Here is an 18257-nt window from a genome sequence, read left to right as displayed (position 1 = left end):
ATTCAACTTTCTCTCTGTTTGTGTGTTGGTTTTTACCAACTCTTCGCTCCAGCAAAGGAACAAAACCACCTGAAGATCATCTAGGGGGATCAGAAATTGGCTGGTTGAGCAAAGGTTTCTTTCATTTGGAAATTTTCCAAAATAGAAAGGGAGAAAGCAAAAGTTCCTGCATGTTTATAAATAATATTCCCATGCAAAGAAGGAGTAGAGGTTGCAGAGCCTTCATAGACAGAGAAATTGGAAATGGGGGAAAACACCCAAATCCCACAGTTTTGTCACATCTGGCCTGCAAAATTTCCACTTTTTCCAGGGTCTTTTTCCCAAACCTTTCAGGATAATTCCAGTTCTCTCCCAAATATCCCCTTAAATCCAGAGATTTGCTGTTTTGTTACAGGAACAGAGCCAGCGAGCAAAAATAAAATGAAATCACTTTAATATGACAGTAAGTGTTGCAAATTGCTGAATAACAATTTCAGTTAAGGTTTGACACACAGAGGGGTTGTCGTGGTTTAGGTTGTTTTGGGTTTTTTTTGGTTTTTTCCCCTGAAGTTGTTGTTTCTGCCCAAATCTGAAAGTAAAATCTCATGGATCACTTAACACCTGAGGTTACAGCATGTTCCTGTCTGGGGGATGTTTAGTGACTCAAGTTTTACCTTGGTCCTCTATCCACGACCAGAAATTCCTGCTTATTTAAGGGAAAAAAAAAAATAAGAAGAAAGAAAGAAAGAAAAAAAGGAAAAAAAAAATCCCAGCCTTTTGCAGTGGAATTGTGTTGCTTATTATCTAGATTGTCCTCATGAAAGATACATTAACTTTTTCTTCCAGCATTCTGTTAAAATTGGAAGAACTTGTGTTTCTGAGATATTCTGGGTTGGTTTTTTTGGTTTTTTTTTTTTCCCTTCAGCTTGTGTTAGTTGGTGAAATGAAAGACAATCCCTTTCCCTGCAAACCTGCCTTGAGTTTGAAATCCTAGGCTGGTGAATTCAGGGCAATAAAACCATTTCCATGTGCCCACAGGAGATGCCTCAAGGGCTGGAGCCGTGGCCAAACCTCTCCAGTTTTGGGAACAGGAATCTGCTCCAAGCCAAAGGGATGGATCAGGCCAGGCCAGGACATTCCCATGGCCAAACCTCTCCACATTTGGGAGAGTGGGGAGGGAGAGAGGAAAAGGCTCCAGGGAGAACTCAGAGCTCTAGAGGGGCTCCAGGAGGGCTGGAGAGGGACTGGGGACAAGGGATGGAGGGACAGGACACAGGGAATGGCTCCCAGTGCCAGAGGGCAGGGATGGATGGGATACTGGGAAGGAATTCCTGGCTGGGAGGGTGGGGAGGGGCTGGGATGGATTTCCCTGAGGATGCCCCATTTCTGGAAGTGTCCAAGGCAAGTTTGGAGCAACCTGGGACAGAGGAAGGTGTGGAAGGGGGTGGATCTGGATGATCCTTCAGATCCCTTCCCACCCAACCCTTTCCATGTTTTCCTGACTCGGGACACTCCGTTATCTGCCCAATCCTCAGTTCAACACCAGCGTGTTTACTCCAACCTCCTGGCTGCTTTCCAGCCTCAGCAATTCTCTCCAACTTCTTGAATTTCCATTGGCCTAGAAGATGAGAGGGTTTTTTTTCCCTTTTCCTGCCCTTTGGCACCTGCAAAGCTTCACCCTGTGTGCCTTTAACCAGCTTATGTTCCATGCCGAGGAAGCTTCATCCCCACTCCAAGAACAAAAACGCTTCTTCCCTTCCCTCCTTCTTCCCTTTGTAGGTGCATCCCTGGCCAGGAACATTTCTGAGGAGCCCAAGGGTCCATTTTGAGGCTAATGAGATGCAGGAGAGAAATGCAGAGCTTGCACCTCCCTCCCCTTGTCCTGCTGGCAGATAAACCCCAGTGCTGGTTCTGGCAGAAAAGTTCCAGATTAATGAAAGCTGCCTTGAGGAGCCCTTCTTATTTCCAGTTAGGTTTTCCTTCCTCTCCCGAGCCTCTCCCAACTTTGCTCTGACCTAGAAAAAAAAAAGGCTTTTAAATTTTTTTTTTTTTTTTTTTTTTTTTGCTCCAACAGCTGCACTTTATTACATCTTCACTGGTGGTCTTTTATAGTTTATTAGCCAAAGAAACAGATAAGTATAATCCAGACAATTATCATTAGTGGTAATATATTGTAATCAGAGGCACATGGGCAGTAAAATCTCCATTCAGTTGTCCAGGGATTGGAGTTTCCGGGCAAATATTGGGGAATTTGTTAAACCATGTTGAAAAAAAGCAGTAGTAGATTTAGTGCTGGGGGTGTGGAGGCTTGTATTGTTTCAATCCTTCTGCTTCTGGGCTCATAGGGTTATTCACAATTTGGCTTTTTGAGCCCCAAGAACCCTTTGGCTGGGAATGACTCATTTCTTTTCAGGGAAAGAGCAAAGCTCCAGTGAGAATAGTGCATTTTTCAGGGGATGGGTTGGGCGAGGAGCTGGGCAGGAGGGATGGGCTCCTCTTCGGGAGCTGCCTGTGGAATCTCACACCAGAGCAGCGGCTTTGGGGCAAAAGGGGACAAAAGCAGCTGCTTTGGACTTTGCTCTCCCAGTTCTTCCCAGTCAAGGCAGGGTCAGGGATTGGGGATGGAGTCTTAGTGCTCCATATTGTGTGTCCGTATTTAAGGAAGGAAGCGGCTTAAAGGAGCCAGGTGGTTTGGAAATCCACGGGATTTAGGGCCTTTCACGTTGGGAGCCGATTTCCAGGACCACAGGTCTCAGTTTAACTGACTCTGTCTGACCCTCTCGGAGCAGGGGGGTGGCCTGGTCACCTGGGCTTGGTGCCATTCCCTTGGAGCATTGTCCTGCTCACAAATCCAGAGAGGTTTTGGCCAAGGGAATGTCATGGTCACCTTGAATTGGTGCCATTCCCTTGGAGCATGATTCTGTTCCCCAAATTGGAGAGGTTTTGGCCATGGGAATGTCATGGTCACCTTGAATTGGTGCCATTCCCTTGGAGCATGATTCTGTTCCCCAAATTGGAGAGGTTTTGGCCATGGGAATGTCATGGTCACCTTGAATTGGTGCCATTCCCTTGGAGCATGATTCTGTTCCCAAAATTGGAGAGGTTTTGGCCATGGGAATGTCATGGTCACCTTGAATTGGTGCCATTCCCTTGGAGCATGATTCTGTTCCCAAAATTGGAGAGGTTTTGGCCATGGGAATGTCATGGTCACCCTGGCACAGGATCACCCCACTGCAGCATTGTCCTTCTCCCAGAACTGGAGAGTTTTTGGCCATGGGAATGTCCTGGTCATCCTGGCATGGTACAATCCCTTTGATTTGTGGCATTGTCCTGCTCCCAGAATTGGAAAACTGGCCACGGGGATGTCCTGGTCACCCTGGCTTTGGCACGGGTGACACAGAGGGTGCTGCCACCGAGGTGCCACCACACAGGGCTGGGTGTCAGGCCTGTGGGACATCCCAGAGGTGCAGTCCAGGAGCTGCTCAGGGCACTGAGGGATAAATTCCATCAGAATTTCCAGAATGTCCAGAACTGCTGGCAGCACAGCTGGGAGGGGGATCCCTCACTCCACCTGCCTCCCACCACCCCACCATTCCCATGGTCCCTCAAGCTGCAGGAAAAGGCAGCCAGAGCTGGCCAGGAGCAGCTCCAGGGGTGCTGGACCGGAAGAAGGAAAAGCAGCTTTCATGTCCTTAATGAGCCCCTAATGAGGATTTGGAGCAGCCACATGGCCACCTAATCCCCCACGCGCCACTTCCTCGTCCCAGCCTCTCCATTCCTGCACCTTTTCCCTCCAGGAGGAAGGGCTGGGTTTAATTTCCCCCTTCCTGGTGGGTGGATGGGCCCCCACGGATGTGTGGGCACAAGCTGAGGAATGGCAGGAATCCTTCTCCATGCTCCAGCCTCTCCTGAGCCATCCTGGTGCCTCTCCAAGCCTCCCCTCACCTCATCCACCGTCGCTTTCTTTGGCATCTGATGCTTCCCAGTTCTGTCATTCCTTCTATTTACCTGTCCATCACCAGCTGTAGATCTTGTCCACTTCCCTTTGGCTTCTTATCCAAGATATCAGCCCAAAAATAATGTCCTAGGGAAGAGCCACGTCTGTGCCAGCCAGGTCCCGCTCACAGGCTGCCAATGAGGGTGTTCAAGATGCTTGAAAACAAGGAGGATTAAAGGTTTTACCATTATTTTTCCCTTTCCCACTAAAAATGGGGGCTGGAGGCAGCAGTGGGACGAGGATTTGGGATGGAGAGAGTGAGAAAGCAGAGAGGTGACAGAATGTTCCCACTCCTCCAGCATCCCCACCATCCCTAGGGGGCTTCCCAGCAGAGAGATGGGAAGGAATTTCCAAGTTGTCATCTGGGCCGAGTAACAGACGGATCTGGCAGCACCGGGAATCCTGGGTCACTTTTATCTCCTGTGGCAGCATCTCTCCAACCCCATCCTTTAATTACAGGGAGCTGAAAGGAGGCTGGTGTGGGGATGAGGTGGGAACACAATTTGGAATGCAGGGAACGGGGTGATTTAGATGTTTTTCCAAGGATAACCTGTCATCCTGTGAGTTCACCGGCAGGTTCCCCCTCTGCCCCCACAGCCATGGGCAGAGTCATTTGTATTTTCTCTTCGTTATCCCTGCGTATCTCCCCTCACCTGCTCCTCTTAAGCTGCCTGGGCTGTAATCCCCTCTCAGCAGCCTTCCCTAAAAAGTGACAGGGAACAACAGCAGCTTATTCCTCAAGCTGCTTTCATGGCAGGGGCTCTAATACGCCGTGTGCTGTTTTACCTTCACTTTGCCACCATTCCCACCAAATTTTCTTTCGAGTCGGCTTTGATTTTCTTGGGTTTGCATTATAAAAAGGAAGTCTTGGGTTACAGAGGGTGGGGAGGGGGATTTTGGAGTGGTTTTGGCTGTCAGACCCCCTCATTCCCTGTGGAGGAGCATGGGGAAGAGGATGGTGTTGGGATTATTGATAATATCGGATATTAGGAGTATTTTTGTCGTGGTAAGAGTTGTGAAACCCTGGCACAGTCTGCCCAGGAGTCACCATCCCTGGAAGAGCTCAACAAATGTGTGGATGTGGTGTTTTGTGGCTTAGTGGTGCTGGGTTGGTGGTTGGACTGAGTGTTAGGGCTCTTTTCCAACCTTGCTGATTCCATGATTTGTTCCAAACACCCACATCTGCTCCAGCATTGTGCATCTCACAGGGACAGGAATCATTCCCTTGCTCCAGGTGCGTGGAATGGATGAGTGAACCATCCCAGATTTGCTTGTGAGGCTTCCCTGCTCTTTCCCCATGTCCCTGCTTCTTTGAAATTCCATGTGGAATTTCCATTTCCAAAGGGCTGCTGCTCCCCTCCCAGTTGATCCCAGTCCCTTCACTGCCAGGAGGGGCTGGTGGTACTTCACCAAAGGTTTTGGAAAATTCTTCTGATCCCTGCAGGGGTGTTCTTGGAGGGCTTGGCTGTGTCTGTGCCTGGCAGAGGCTCTGCAGAGCCTTTGTGCCAGGCATTGCACCAGGAGCTTTTGTCAATAACGTGCATGAGATGGTTGTGGAGACACTGGGGCCACGTGTGGAGGCAGGAATTCCTCGGAATAACTTGGCACCAGCGGGAGCCCGGCTCTCCCTCTCCCCCTGCACGGGTGTTTGGCACCCCTGGCACTCGCCTTGGGATTGTGTTTCTGTCCACACAGGGACAAAAACCTGGGCAGGACTTGAAATCCCTTCTCCCAGGGGAATTCAGGATTCCTTGATTCCTTCAGGAGCCAGAGGCAGCTTTGCCACAATCCAGAGCAGTCCAAGGAAGGTCCTTCCCTGCTTGAGCTGAGCTGATCCTGCATGGAAATTAAACCAGGGAGAGTGTGGCTGGTGTGGGAAGAGTTCAGTGGGCACAGGGGGAGCTCAGTGGGGACAGGGGGAGCTCAGTGGGGACAGGGAGAACTCAGTGGGGACAGGGAGAGCTCAGTGGGGACAGGGAGAGCTCAGTGGGTACACAGGGAGAGTACCACAGGGAGAGTTCAGTGGGTATAGGGAGAGCTCAGCTGGCCCAAGGAAAGCTTGGTGGGCACAGGGAGAACTTGGTGGGCACAGGAAGAGCTTGGCTGACCCAAGGAGAACTTGGCTGACCCAAGGAGAACTTGGCTGACCCAAGGAGAGCTTGGTGAGCACAGGGAGAACTTGGTGGGCACAGGGAGAGCTCAGCTGGCACAGGGAGAGCTCCTTGGGGCATTGGTGGTGTCCAGAGAAGCCACAAGTGACCCAGCCCTTCACTGGTGGAGGACAGCCACACTGAGGGAAGCTCCAATAGTGATGGGGTTGGTTTTGAACTAATAAAGGGGAGATTTAAACAAGATGTTGGGAAAGAATTCTTCCCTGTGAGGATGGGGTAGCGCAGGTTGCCCACAGAAGCTGGGAAACACTTCCTCATCCCTGGAATGCCCAAGGCCAACTTGGATGGGGCTTGGAGCACCCTGGGACAGTGGAAGGTGTCCTGCCCATGGCAGGGGGTGGAACAGGGTGATTTAAGGTCCCTTCCCACCCAGGCCAGTGTGGGATTCCATGATTCCCAGCGCCCAGGGTGGAACTCGGGACACTCCGAGCCAGGCACGGCTGCGGCTCTGGAGAGCTGGGCCCCCCTGCTCTGGGAAATGCAGCGTATAATCTATGCATTAAAAGTCCTTGTGAGACTGGAGCTGCTGTGCCTACACAGTTCCAGCCTCTTCAGATCCAGCCCTGTAGATATTTTTTAAAGCTCTGCCGGAGCACAGTGTCCTTCCATTACGGGCTGCGAAATTGCAGCGAGTCGATACCGGGAATAAAAAAGCGGGGGAAAAAATCAAAATTGAGCCCTTTTTTTTTTCCCTTTTTTCCCTTTTTTCCCTTTTTAAAGCCCAGATTTAACTTCAAAGTAAATGGAAACTGCGTCGCTGATCGTCTTGTGCGCCCTCCCTCTCTGCTTTTTCCGAGGGAAAGGGTTGGCTCTTCCCTGCGGAGCAGGATTGGGGGTGGAAGTGGCTGCGTGTGACTTCGCTGGAGTCTCGTGGCTCTGTTCAGGCAGGAGCACCGGAAAGTGTCAGGGAAAGGCCAGGAAAACACCACTAACAGCTGGGTTTGGGTGCCAGCACGAGGCTCAGTGGTTTGAGGGTGTCTCAGGAAGGGTTTTCCAAGATTTGCTGGATGTGGTGGCCATGCTCAGGGCTTGGTGCACAGCAGGGAAGGGAGGATTTCCCAGCCTTCAGCCTGGAATCTCTTCTGACATTCCCATGTCTGGATTCCCACTGTGGAGGAGCAGCTCAGCTCATCCCCATGGTCTTTATTTCCCAGCCTTCAGCCTGGAATCTCTTCTGACATTCCCATGCCTGGATTCACACCGTGGAGGAGCAGCTCAGCTCATCCCTATAGTCTTTATTCCCTGTTTTAGGTGTGAGGTTTTGTGTCCTTCCCAAACCTCCCCCAACAGGGACAGAATGTAAAATAAACCAGGAAAGCTTCTGGACTGATGGGATCCTCCTTCCCATTGTTAATAATTGGGAGAAATTCCTGCAGGAGCTGCGACCTCGAGCTGCTGGCATTGTGTGTGTGCCCACAATGGAAAATGGGAATGGAAATGAAAAATGGGAAAGGGCATCCCATAGTGAGGAGACCTGGCATAAAAACATCCCTGGAAGTGCTGCAGACCAGGCTGGAATGGGCTTGGAGCCTCCTGGGCCGGTAGGAGATGTCCTGAAGGTCCTTTCCAACCCAAACCATTCCCTGATTCCGTGAACCCAAACCATTATCCCATTAACCCTCTCAGCCTGGCCATCCCTTCCCACCCCTTCCTTCCATCCCTGTTTCCCTAACTCCTTCTCCCAGTGGATTTTTGGACTTTACAAAGAGGCAGGAGAGATTTTAGCAGCCCAGGAGCTGGTGAGCCTGCTGCATCCAGGACCTGACTCCCATTTAAATATAATGGGATCGTGTAGGACGGTGTCCATAAAAAGCAATGTCAGGGCAGAGCATCTGATCCTCTCCGGGCAGCTGGGGCAGCTCCCTGATGACTTTCCCAGGTTGTTCCTCATCCCCAGTCTGTTGCAACAGAGAGAGAATATCATGGGATATATATTTGTATTTATATTTATATGGATTTGTTCTGTGCCAGCCTTGGGGGATGTGTAGGACCTGGCAGGATTGAAGGATCACATCCCCAGATCAGCCTCTCACCCAGGGATGCTCCACACAAATGCTTGGATACAAATATTCCCACTTTTCCCTTTGCAAATTGAGGCTCAGGAATGAAAGTTTTCCTCAGCACCCACCAGTCCAGCCCATCAGCACCCTCCGGAGCAAGCGGAAAATGGGATTTTAATAGGGCTGGAGTGGCTGGGAACACCCGTGGTTCCGCTTGAACCGTGGATTTAGGTCACATCTGAAGCAAATGACACTTGTCAAGTGACATTTGTGTCTTTTCTTTTTGCTAATGGCCCCCCCTGTTTGATTTATATTTATATTTTTTTCCATTTTAAGAGGTGGGAAAGCTGTTTGTTCCCTCATGGAAGTAAAATCCATCGCCAGGCTGCTCAGACAAATTTTCTACCACCCAATCCCTGGCTTCAACCCCCTAAGATCACCCTGGAATTTATGAATATTGAATTACCATCTCCAGAGGGAGCATCACCTATATGATCCCAACCCACAGCTCTGGTATCCCCTGGGATAATTTGATTTCCTGGAATTAAGAGACAGGAGCAACGTTCCAGTTCCTGCTTTTCCCTTTTCTGTCACATTCAAAAATATTCTCCATCAGATGTTCATGTTTCCTCAATTTGTAACACATTTTAATAATAGGAATCTTTCCCATCGCCTGGATAAATTGTTGGATGCTGTGAATCCTTCTGGGGAGGGCTCAGGGCTCCTCTTCAGCTGGGTTTGCAACTCAAAAAGAGCAAAAATTTGTCGAAAAAAAGACAAAAAAATAAGGAGAAAATGCAAAAAAATCAACCAAAAAAAGAGCCAAAAATTAAGCAATAAAAGGCCAAAAATTAACCAAAAAAAAGTGCAAAAAACTGACCCAAAAGAGCCAAAAATTAACCAAAAAAAGCAAATACTAACAAAAAAAAGCAAAAAATAATATCCAAAAAGGGAAAAAAAGATGCAAAAAAAAATTATGCCACAATTAATTTTATTTTTTTTTTCACTCATTATTTATTTTTCCTGGACTTTTATTTCAACTTCTCTACCTCTTCTTTCCTTTTTCAACCAGGAATTAGGGAGGCGACACATTAATTAAGAATATTCAGAATTCTGGGACAGTTTGGCTTGGAAAAAATCTCACTCGGTGTCACAGCAGGGAACTTTCTGCTGGAGCAGGGTGCTCCACAATTGCTTTGGATGCTTCATCCACCTAAAATATCCCATCCCAAGCTTTTCCCATCTTTTTTCCAGGTTCAGCAGCGTCTTCCCGAGCCTGAACATGGCCGTGAAGCGCCGGGAGCAGACGCTCCAGGACTACAAACGCCTGCAATCCAAGGTGGAAAAATACGAGGAAAAGGAAAGAACTGGCCCCGTCTTGGCCAAGCTGCACCAGGTATTGAGATGTTCCCAGAGCCACAGTCCCGGCAGCATTCCCAGGAAAAACTCGGGAAAAGCTTTTCCCTCCTATCTGGCATCCGTGCCATGAATAGAACATTTTGGGAGGATGTCTTTTATCCGTGTAAAAATCACATTTTTGACAGCACAGCGCTGGTTTGGAGTGCTCAGTGAAGGGAAGGAGCCGCTTTTCCAAGAGAAAATGGAATGTTTTCCAAGAGAAAATGGAATCAGAGCCCTGGGAGCTCTGGGGGAACTCGGAGCCAGCGCTGAGGTCGAGGCACAGGGGGGTTCCCCCCGACCTCCGCGTCTGAGCGAGCAGCTGGATGGGGAAGGGAACAGATCAGAGCATTTCCCAGCTTTATGTTTGCCACCTGTTCCCAAAAAAATTTGTCTTGGAAAATTGCAGTAATTGGTTAACAGGAAGTTTTGCCAGATTCTTTTTGCTCTCTCCCGAATTTTAGCGAAATCGTGATGAGTTTGTTGGTTTTGTTTTTTGCTTTTTTTTTTTTTTTTTAATCAAATCTTCCCCAGCATTTTTCCCCCAAAATCTGTCGCTCCGGCAGCACGTGGCTTGATCTTCCCAGGAACAATTGATTCTCAGAGTCAAAGAAAATGTGTTTTTCTGATGAATTTCCACCCCAAAAAATGAAGTTTTGTGTTAAAGAACAGCCTGAACAAAAGACACCTCTGGTTTAACTGTAAGCAGCTTATTTTGCTTAGCCTCAGCGACTAAAGCTGGGGCTGGAAAAATGGGAATTCTTTTGTCCTGGTGATTAAGCAGGGTTTAGTTATTTCATTTATTTTTTCCCTTAATGAACTTTTGATCTAATTCTCCCCACCCCAAAAAAAAAAAACCTCTTAACCAAACACTGAGTTTAAACACCTGTGGGAGGGAGCCTTGAGCAATCCTGAATGTGGGGCATCCAGAGGGTCTGGATTTGATGGGAAAAGGCCCCATCTCTTCCAGGTATTTTTAATTCTTGAGCTGCAAATTTACATCTGTTGTTTGCTCCAAGTTTTCTGCTCTTCTGCCCCCTGTGAAGTCCATCCTGGGAGTTTTCCCTGTGAGTTCCATCCCAGCAGTTTCCCCCATGAGTTCCATCTCAGGAATTTTCCCTGTGAACTCCATCCTGGGAGCTTCCCCATGGACTCCATCCTGGGATTTTTTCCTGTGAACTCCATCCTGGCATTCTTCCCCACCATGAACTCCATCCCAGGATTCCTCCCCCCATGATCTCCATCCTGGGATTTTTCCCTGTGAACTCCATCCTGGCATTCCTCCCCCCATGATCTCCATCCTGGGATTTTTCCCTGTGAACTCCATCCTGGCATTCCTCCCCGCCATGAACTCGATCGCGGGAGTTTCAACGCACCCGATTTCATGGCAAATGATGGATTTGCTCCTTTGCTGGGATGACTCCAGGCTTTTCTATGCCATCCCCCTGGCACGCTGTCCCTGTCCCCAGGGCCGGCGCCGCAGCCGGGCCAGGCTCTCCCGCACCCCCCTCCCGTCGGAATGGCACCGGGATTAAGTGGCAGACTTGAACCGGTCTAATATTTCACAGCCCACCCCCTCCTGCCCTTTTCCACACCATCCCGGAGACATTTCCCGTTCTCCCCACGCTCTGTTTAAAGGAGCCGGTTGGATGCACTGAGCTGAAGGTCACGTTGATGGTGGGGGCAAGGTCCTGGAGTGACGCTCCTGGGAATTGCAGGGTGAGGGGACATGGATGTGGCCAGGGGTGTTCTCCAGCCTGACCAAGCTCTGGGACTGGGTTTTGTCCGTGATTTTCTGAAGGAGAGAGGACACAACTTCTCTGGGTGTCCTGTGGCTTTCCAGGGTCAGAGCATGATTCCTACCAGGATCCGCTGGATAGTCCCCTCAGGATCCACTAACTGGTCACTTGGGCCCCACCTGGATCTGTTGGATGGTCACTTGAGTCCCACCAGGTCCCATTGGATGGTCACTTAGATCCCACCAGGTCCCATTGGATGGTCACTTGGATCCTACCAGGATCTGTTGGATGGTCACTTAGATCCCACCAGATCCCATTGGATGGTCACTTAGATCCTACCAGGGTCCATTGAATGGTCAGTTAGATACCACAAGATTCCTTTGGATGGTCACTTGGATCCTACCAGGGTCCATTGGATGGCCCCATCATGATCCATTGACTGGTCACTTGAGTCTCACAAGGTCCCACTGAATGGTCACTTAGATCCCACCAGGTCCCATTGGATGGTCACTTAGATCCCACCAGGTCCCACTGAATGGTCACTTAGATCCCACCAGGTCCCATGGATGGTCACTTAGATCCCACCAGGTCCCATTGGATGGTCACTTGAGTCCCACCAGGTTCCATTGGCTGGTCACTTGGATCCCACCAGGTTCCATTGGGTGATCCCATGGGTCTGACCATGGTCACTGCTTGTCCCCACAATCAAGCAAAGCTCCCCATTGTCCTGTGGTGGCCTCCATGCCGGGAGGATCCCTGTCCCAGGAGTGTGACCCCCAGCCCGTGTCCCTCCGCAGGCCCGCGAGGAGCTGCGCCCGGTGAAGGAGGACTTTGAAGCCAAGAACAAGCAGCTCCTGGAGGAGATGCCCAAATTCTACAGCAGCCGCATCGATTACTTCAAACCCAGCTTCGAGTCACTGGTCCGGGCACAGGTGAGACATTGTCCCTTCCTGGTACCGGTGTCGTGTCCTGTCCCACAGTTCCATGTGCTTTATTATCCACCTTGGAATGCCATCTTGATTTGGAGTCCTGAGCTCGGGGCTTGATTGGGTTTGAGGAGTTTGGGCTCATCTGAAGGTGGCTCCTGGGGCATCTCCACACCAATGATTTGCAGGAAGAGGTGCCCTGAATCACCAACAGCTTTCACTTCCATCCTCCAGCTTCCTTCAGGAACGTACTGCTGCTCCTCCTCCTCCTCCCTTCTCCCTTTGCCCTTTCCCTTAGGCTGCAGAGGGGCAGGGTTGGGATCTCCCCAAGCTTTGAGAACCTCTGGCACCCCATGCCGCGGCTCCCGGGGCGGTCCAGCACGGGCAGGAGGGCAGATCCGGGCGCTGCCCGCGCCGTGGGCGTTTTCCTGCGGCGTTTTGGGGCCAGGAGGCGCCGCAGGGCCCCAGGTGCGCTGCGGGGGGGCTGCCGGGAGGTGCCGGGAGCACGTGTTCCATCTCACCTCCGACTTGGGGGGGCCTCTCTGCAGAGCTGCCAGCGAGTTGTCTGAAGGCTGATTCACCTACCAGATGGTGCCGATGCTCCCTGCGCCGCAGGGTGGGTGCTGGGGATGCTGTTCCTGCTGTTCCCTTAGCGATCAGGCACGGGGCTCCCTGTTCCAGCCCGGAATAACCAGAATTCCCGGAGCCACCGCAGAGTCTCGCTGGCCCTTTCCCCCTGCGGACCCCCTCCGTGGGTGAGAGCTTGAAACCTGAATGTTCTCTGCCCTCTGCGGGGTTTTTGATCCAGGAGTCTCCTCAGAGAGCAGCTTTGCCTCTCTGGCTTCTCCTCACTCCGTTTGTGTCCCGATTCCCATGGAATTTGGGGCGAGGAGGACGTTGGGATAGGTGCGCTCGGAGCGCCTGGAGATGCGAGCGGGGAGCAGCAGGGTGTCACTTCTGGGGCTGTTTCTGACACTCTCCATCCACATCCCTCTTCTTCCTTGGGAATCCTCTGCTTTCTTTCCCGTCTATCTGCCCTGCCTCTCTTCAGGTGAGGAATTTGTTGGGAAAACCGAGTGAAATCCCGTTTTTAACACCCAAAAAGGCAGCGTCATAACAAAGCTGATGCATCTCCCGTAGGCTGGACTAAAGCTGGTCCCAGATGGATGCAGCTCCTCACATCCCTCCCTCCCTGCCAGCCTCCATGGGAGCTGCATCCCTCTTCTTTCCCAGCACTGGCTGCATCCTTCCACCCCCGGGGAGGGATGCTGGGAGGAGAGCTTGGAATGTTTGTGCTGAGGCTGGGCTCAGGCTGCGTGTGCCCCCCTGGCTCGGGAGCTCTTTTCCCACTGAAGTGGCTGAAATAAAATGGAAAAGGAATGCGATTTGCCCAAGGTGATGAGTCAGTGGTGAGCCAGGAATAGCAGCCCGAGCCCTGAGTCAGCTCAGCAGCTGCTCACCTGCAGGCACCTGGCTGGGAAGGGCAGCCGGGAGCATCCCCATCCCAGGGAGAAATCCCAGGTGAGAGTTGGCATGGGAATAATGCCCAGCTTTCCGTCCCTCTGTGCCTCCCTGAGCTGATGGAGCAGCCCAGGGGGGTCGTGTTCCTCGATGGAATTGCTATTTTCAGCCTTTTCTTCAGGTTCCTCTTCAGGGGTGGGATGAGGCTGGAGGTGCATCCCACAAGGAAAGGGCTGGATGGGGTGGGACTGGGATCGTGCAGGGTGCTGTGACTTTGGGGTTGTTTCTCCCTGGGTCAAACCCACCATCCAAAGACAAAACCATGTCATTTTCCTTATGTTTTTGTCCCTGGAGGAAGCCAGCAAGACAAATTGTGTGACAGTGACACCGTCCAGTGCCACAGCGAGCTGGGAAGGGACCAGCTGCCTCTTGGGGAAGGGGAAGGACCCTGCTCCCAAGCACCTCCATGGCTTTGACCCAAGGAGACCCTCCCAAGCCTCCTCCCCGGGCGGGCGAGTTCCCATGGCACAGCCTGGCTGTGCTCCCGGGGCCGGGTGTCTCCTGACGCCGGGACATGTCCCGAGCTCACAGGGCTGTAACATTCAACACCAAATTCTTCTCTCCACCCACGGGCCCGGGCCAAGCCAAGGGAGGCAAATGTTTCCCTGGCTGGGGGCTTTGAAGTGGCCACATGGAGATGAAAGGGGGAGATTTTGGAGCTGTCGCTGGTGTGAGGCGCAAACAGCACTTCCTTCCCGCTTTGTGCTTTATTTTCCAGCTAGAAAACACGAGATTCCTTTGGACTGTAATGGAATGGGGGAAAGGCAGTCAGGGATGGTTCTGTGGGCTGGGGGAGCCTGGCCCTGGCAGTGCCCCCAGGTTTGTTTTGGGTAGGGCTGCCCCAAACAAGCGGCCGCTGCCCAGCTGGGCATTGTGGCCGGGATCTATAGAAAATCCACAGAACACGGCGTCCCCAAACAGAATTAGTTCAAGACAGGTGGACTCGGGGCCATTGGCTCAGGCTCAAAGGCGAGCTGGAGCTGGGATTTGATGGGATGGGGACGGAGCATATGGTATCCATAGCTGGAAAAGTACTGGGCTGGTGGGAGCAGGTAGGGCAGGGCGAGCTGGCTGCAGAGCCAGGGGTCCCCTGCTGTCACTGTCACCAGGTTGGGGTGCATCCCCTCCCTGGCAGGGTTTTCACTTCTGGTTCAGCAGGAGAAATCATGGGGGAATTGATGGCAGTGGGATTTTTTTGGGTGAAGCACGGGAGACTGGGCTGGCGAGGCGCAGCAGCACCCGGATGGTGCCAACTGGTTCTGCATGGGGCCTGTGGCAGAGAGGAGCATCCCCAGGGACACCCACCGGCCCTGGGGACACCCACCAGCCCTGGGGACACCCACCAGACCCTGGGGACACCCACCAGCCCTGGGGACACCCACCAGGCCCTGGGGACACCCACCAGCCCTGGGGACACCCACCAGGCCCTGGGGACACCGGGTGTCCCTCGGGAAGGGATCGGTGGCTGCGGGATGTGGGCAGAGGGGGAGCAGCACCAAGGAGTTCACTTGCTCTGCCCATTCAATCCCGTGTGGATGCTGGGGGACAATCCTGGGGACAATCCCAGGGGACAATCCTGGGCACAATCCTGGAGGGACAATCCTAGGGTGTAATCCTTGTCATGGAGGAATCTTCAGGGATTTCTGGACCCTGGTGGTGGCCAGTTCTGGAGCCAATCCAGGGAGGCAGTTGTCCCCAAATCCTGGGGAGCAATCCTGGAGGTATAATCCTGGGACCAATCCTGAAGGGACAAATGTCCTTGGATCTTGGGGGACAATCCTGGGGGCAGCATCTGCCACCCCAATGGGATTCATTTCAAGGCACCGGCGCTTTTTCCGTACTGGAATTGGCAGTGCCACTTGGCCATATGTGACTGAGCAGAGCCCAGCTGACTCCAGTTTGGGGACAAGGGACACGGGGGGCTGCTCCAGGGCTCTGGCAGCCCACTTGGCATCCCTGCCCCCCAGATCCCTGCTCACCCACAGCCCTGCCGAGGGATTTGGGGTGTTTCTGTCATCTCTTGCTTGCAGGGGGTTTCAGAGGATGTTTGGGGTGCCCCAGCTGTGGTTTGGGGGCCGTGCAGGGATTTTGGGGGGCCCCTGCCAGCTCAGCCCCGTGTGGGGTTCATTAGTCACTGTGTAAATGAGCATTGCTGTGACTCAGCCGGCACCGCTGCGTGGGGAGCCCTGGCCACGGAGCAGCCCCCGGAGCTCTGGGATGGACAGGCCTGGGAAAGGGGGGTTCAGGCAGCCGGTGCTGGAATGTGTAGCCCCACGATACCCCCTCGGGCCTGCCCAAAATCGGCATCGTTTTGAGCAGGATTAGGGGAGCTGGTCTCCATGGAGACCGTGTGTGTCTCTGCACCGCTACTGCTGGAGATGCTGGGGCCCCTCTGGGAAATGGGGACAGCACTGGCATTGCCCACCCCGGGGGGCAGCGCTCCCCAATCCTGCCCTGGTGGACGCGGGGGGATGTCCAGGACAGGATCCCACACCTGGCACAGCACCAGGGGTCCTGCAGTGCCAGGGGTCCCGCAGGCAGCTCTGGGGGTCCTGTTGGCACCCGGGGGTCCTACAGTGCAAGGGGTTGTGAGATACCCGGAGGTTCTGCGGTTTCAGGGGTCTCCCAGGCAGCACCGGGGGTCCCGCAGCACCAGGAGCGCCCCAGGCAGGGCTGGGGGTCCCAGGGGTCCCACAGGCAGCACCGGGGTTTGGCAGGCAGGGCTGAAAGTCCTGCGGTACCCGGGGGTCCCACAGGCACCACTGGGGGTCCCGCCATACCGGGGGGTGGGGAGGGGGTCCCACAGCCCTGGGGGTCTCCCCGGCAGGGCTGGGAGCCCCCCCCTCTCCCCGCTGGAGCCCGAGCAGCCACGCCGCTGCCATCTGCCTGCGCTGACCCACGGGCTCCCGCGCCGGCAAGCGCTGCTCGCTGCCGGAGATAATTGGCGGTGCTAATTAGCACGTTATTAACACACCCCTCCTCCTCTCCCTCCTCGCCGTGCTTCGCACGGGGCACGGCGCTGCCAGGCGTGCCCCCTCACCGAGCCCACCGAGCCCCGGGCCGAGCCCAGCGAGCCCCGAGCGGCGCGGCCCGTGCCGGTGGCACCGGTGACAAACGAGGGGACAAGGCGGCTGCGGGAGGGTGGCGGGTGCCGGTGGCAGCCCCGCACGAGCGGCTCCCAGATGGGAAGCGAGCGGAGAAGGGCAGCGTGTTATTAAAATGTGTTGAGTTGTAATAATCCGAGGGGGTGGCATCGCCACGTGGGAGAGAGCTATTTTAGACACCAACGCTGCGGCGAGGGGCTGAGGGCACCCGCAGGGGGGTGGGCTGGGGAGGAGACCCCCATTCCCCTTCCTCCCCCCATCCCCCTTTATCCAACAGGTTGTCTACTACACGGAGATGCACAAGATTTTTGGGGACCTGACGGCGCAGATCGACCGGCCCGGGCTGAGCGATGAGCAGCGGGAGAGGGAGAACGACGCCAAGCTCAGCGAGCTCCGGGCGCTCTCCATCGTGGCTGACGACTGAGGCCAGGGAGGGGATGGGGAGGGGATGGGGATCCCCCCCTTCACCCCAGCTCCCATCCCAGGGATGGATTTGTAGGGCTGGAGCTGTTTCCATCGCCCCACGGCTCTGCACTCCTGCCCGGGTCTGGATTGTCTTTGTCGCTCTATGAATGAGTTTTGCCTTAAATTTTGGGGTGTGGAGGAGCAGAAAAGGGAGCGATCCCGCTCAGATGAAGATGGGGAGTGGGATGTAGTGTGCTGGATTTTCCCAGGTTCCCACCTCCCTTGGCATCCCCAGAGCCCAGAGGGTGAGACCCCCACTCCTCCCCCTCATTTTGTGCCTTAGGAGCCCAGAGGCCCCCTCAGGGGAGGGTAAAATCACTCAAATCCCATTTTTGATGCACAGGGACAAGGGTGATGCTTCCCGTAGCGAGCATCCATCCCTCTTTTCCCAGGATCGGTACAAAGAGCCTGTGCCCCAGAGCTTGGGGGTGCCCAGGGTGGGGGGACAGGAGACCCCAGACCACAGGGACAGGTGGGGACACCCCTAAGGGAGACAACCCAGCCAGGAGCAAACCTATGGAAAACTGGGGGGCTGCAGCCCCTCCTTGCTGTTCGGGGAAGGGCCACAGGGACTCCGTGGCTTGTCCCCAAATAAAGTTTTTGGCAGCGCAGCGTGGCCGGGGCCATGTCAGTGCCAGCGCTGGGGCCGTGCCGGTGTCCCTGTCCCCGCCGGGCCCGTGCCGGTGTCCCTGTCCCCGCCGGGCCCGTGTCGGTGTCCCTGTCCCCGCCGGGCCCGTGCCCGTGCCGGTGTCCCTGTCCCCGCCGTGCCCGTGCCGGTGTCCCTGTCCCCGCCGGGCCCGTGTCGGTGTCCCTGTCCCCGCCGGGCCCGTGTCGGTGTCCCTGTCCCCGCCAGGCCCATGCCGGTGTCCCTGTCCCTGTCCCCGCCAGGCCCGTGTCGGTGTCACCGTCCCCGCCGGGCCCGTGCCGGTGTCCCTGTCCCCGCCGTGCCGGTGTCCC

At 54.0% G+C, this 18257-nt stretch overlaps 1 protein-coding gene across 1 annotated transcript in view; it reads left to right on the top strand.

Moving 5' to 3' along the window:
* The window catches only part of BIN3 (bridging integrator 3), a 41522-nt gene extending 23610 nt beyond the window's left edge, over window positions 1–17912 (top strand). The window contains exons 7-9 of the mRNA XM_058859151.1: window positions 9402–9543; window positions 12082–12216; window positions 17113–17912. Coding sequence (XP_058715134.1) covers window positions 9402–9543; window positions 12082–12216; window positions 17113–17259 — 424 coding nt within the window. The 3' untranslated portion in view covers window positions 17260–17912. The remainder of the gene's footprint in view (window positions 1–9401; window positions 9544–12081; window positions 12217–17112) is intronic.
* Window positions 17913–18257: the final 345 nt, after the last annotated feature.

Source organism: Poecile atricapillus, chromosome 29, assembly GCF_030490865.1.
Source record: "Poecile atricapillus isolate bPoeAtr1 chromosome 29, bPoeAtr1.hap1, whole genome shotgun sequence".
Taxonomy (NCBI): domain Eukaryota; kingdom Metazoa; phylum Chordata; class Aves; order Passeriformes; family Paridae; genus Poecile; species Poecile atricapillus.
Note: the sequence above shows the minus strand (reverse complement) of the source record. Positions and strands in the feature narration are given on the sequence as shown.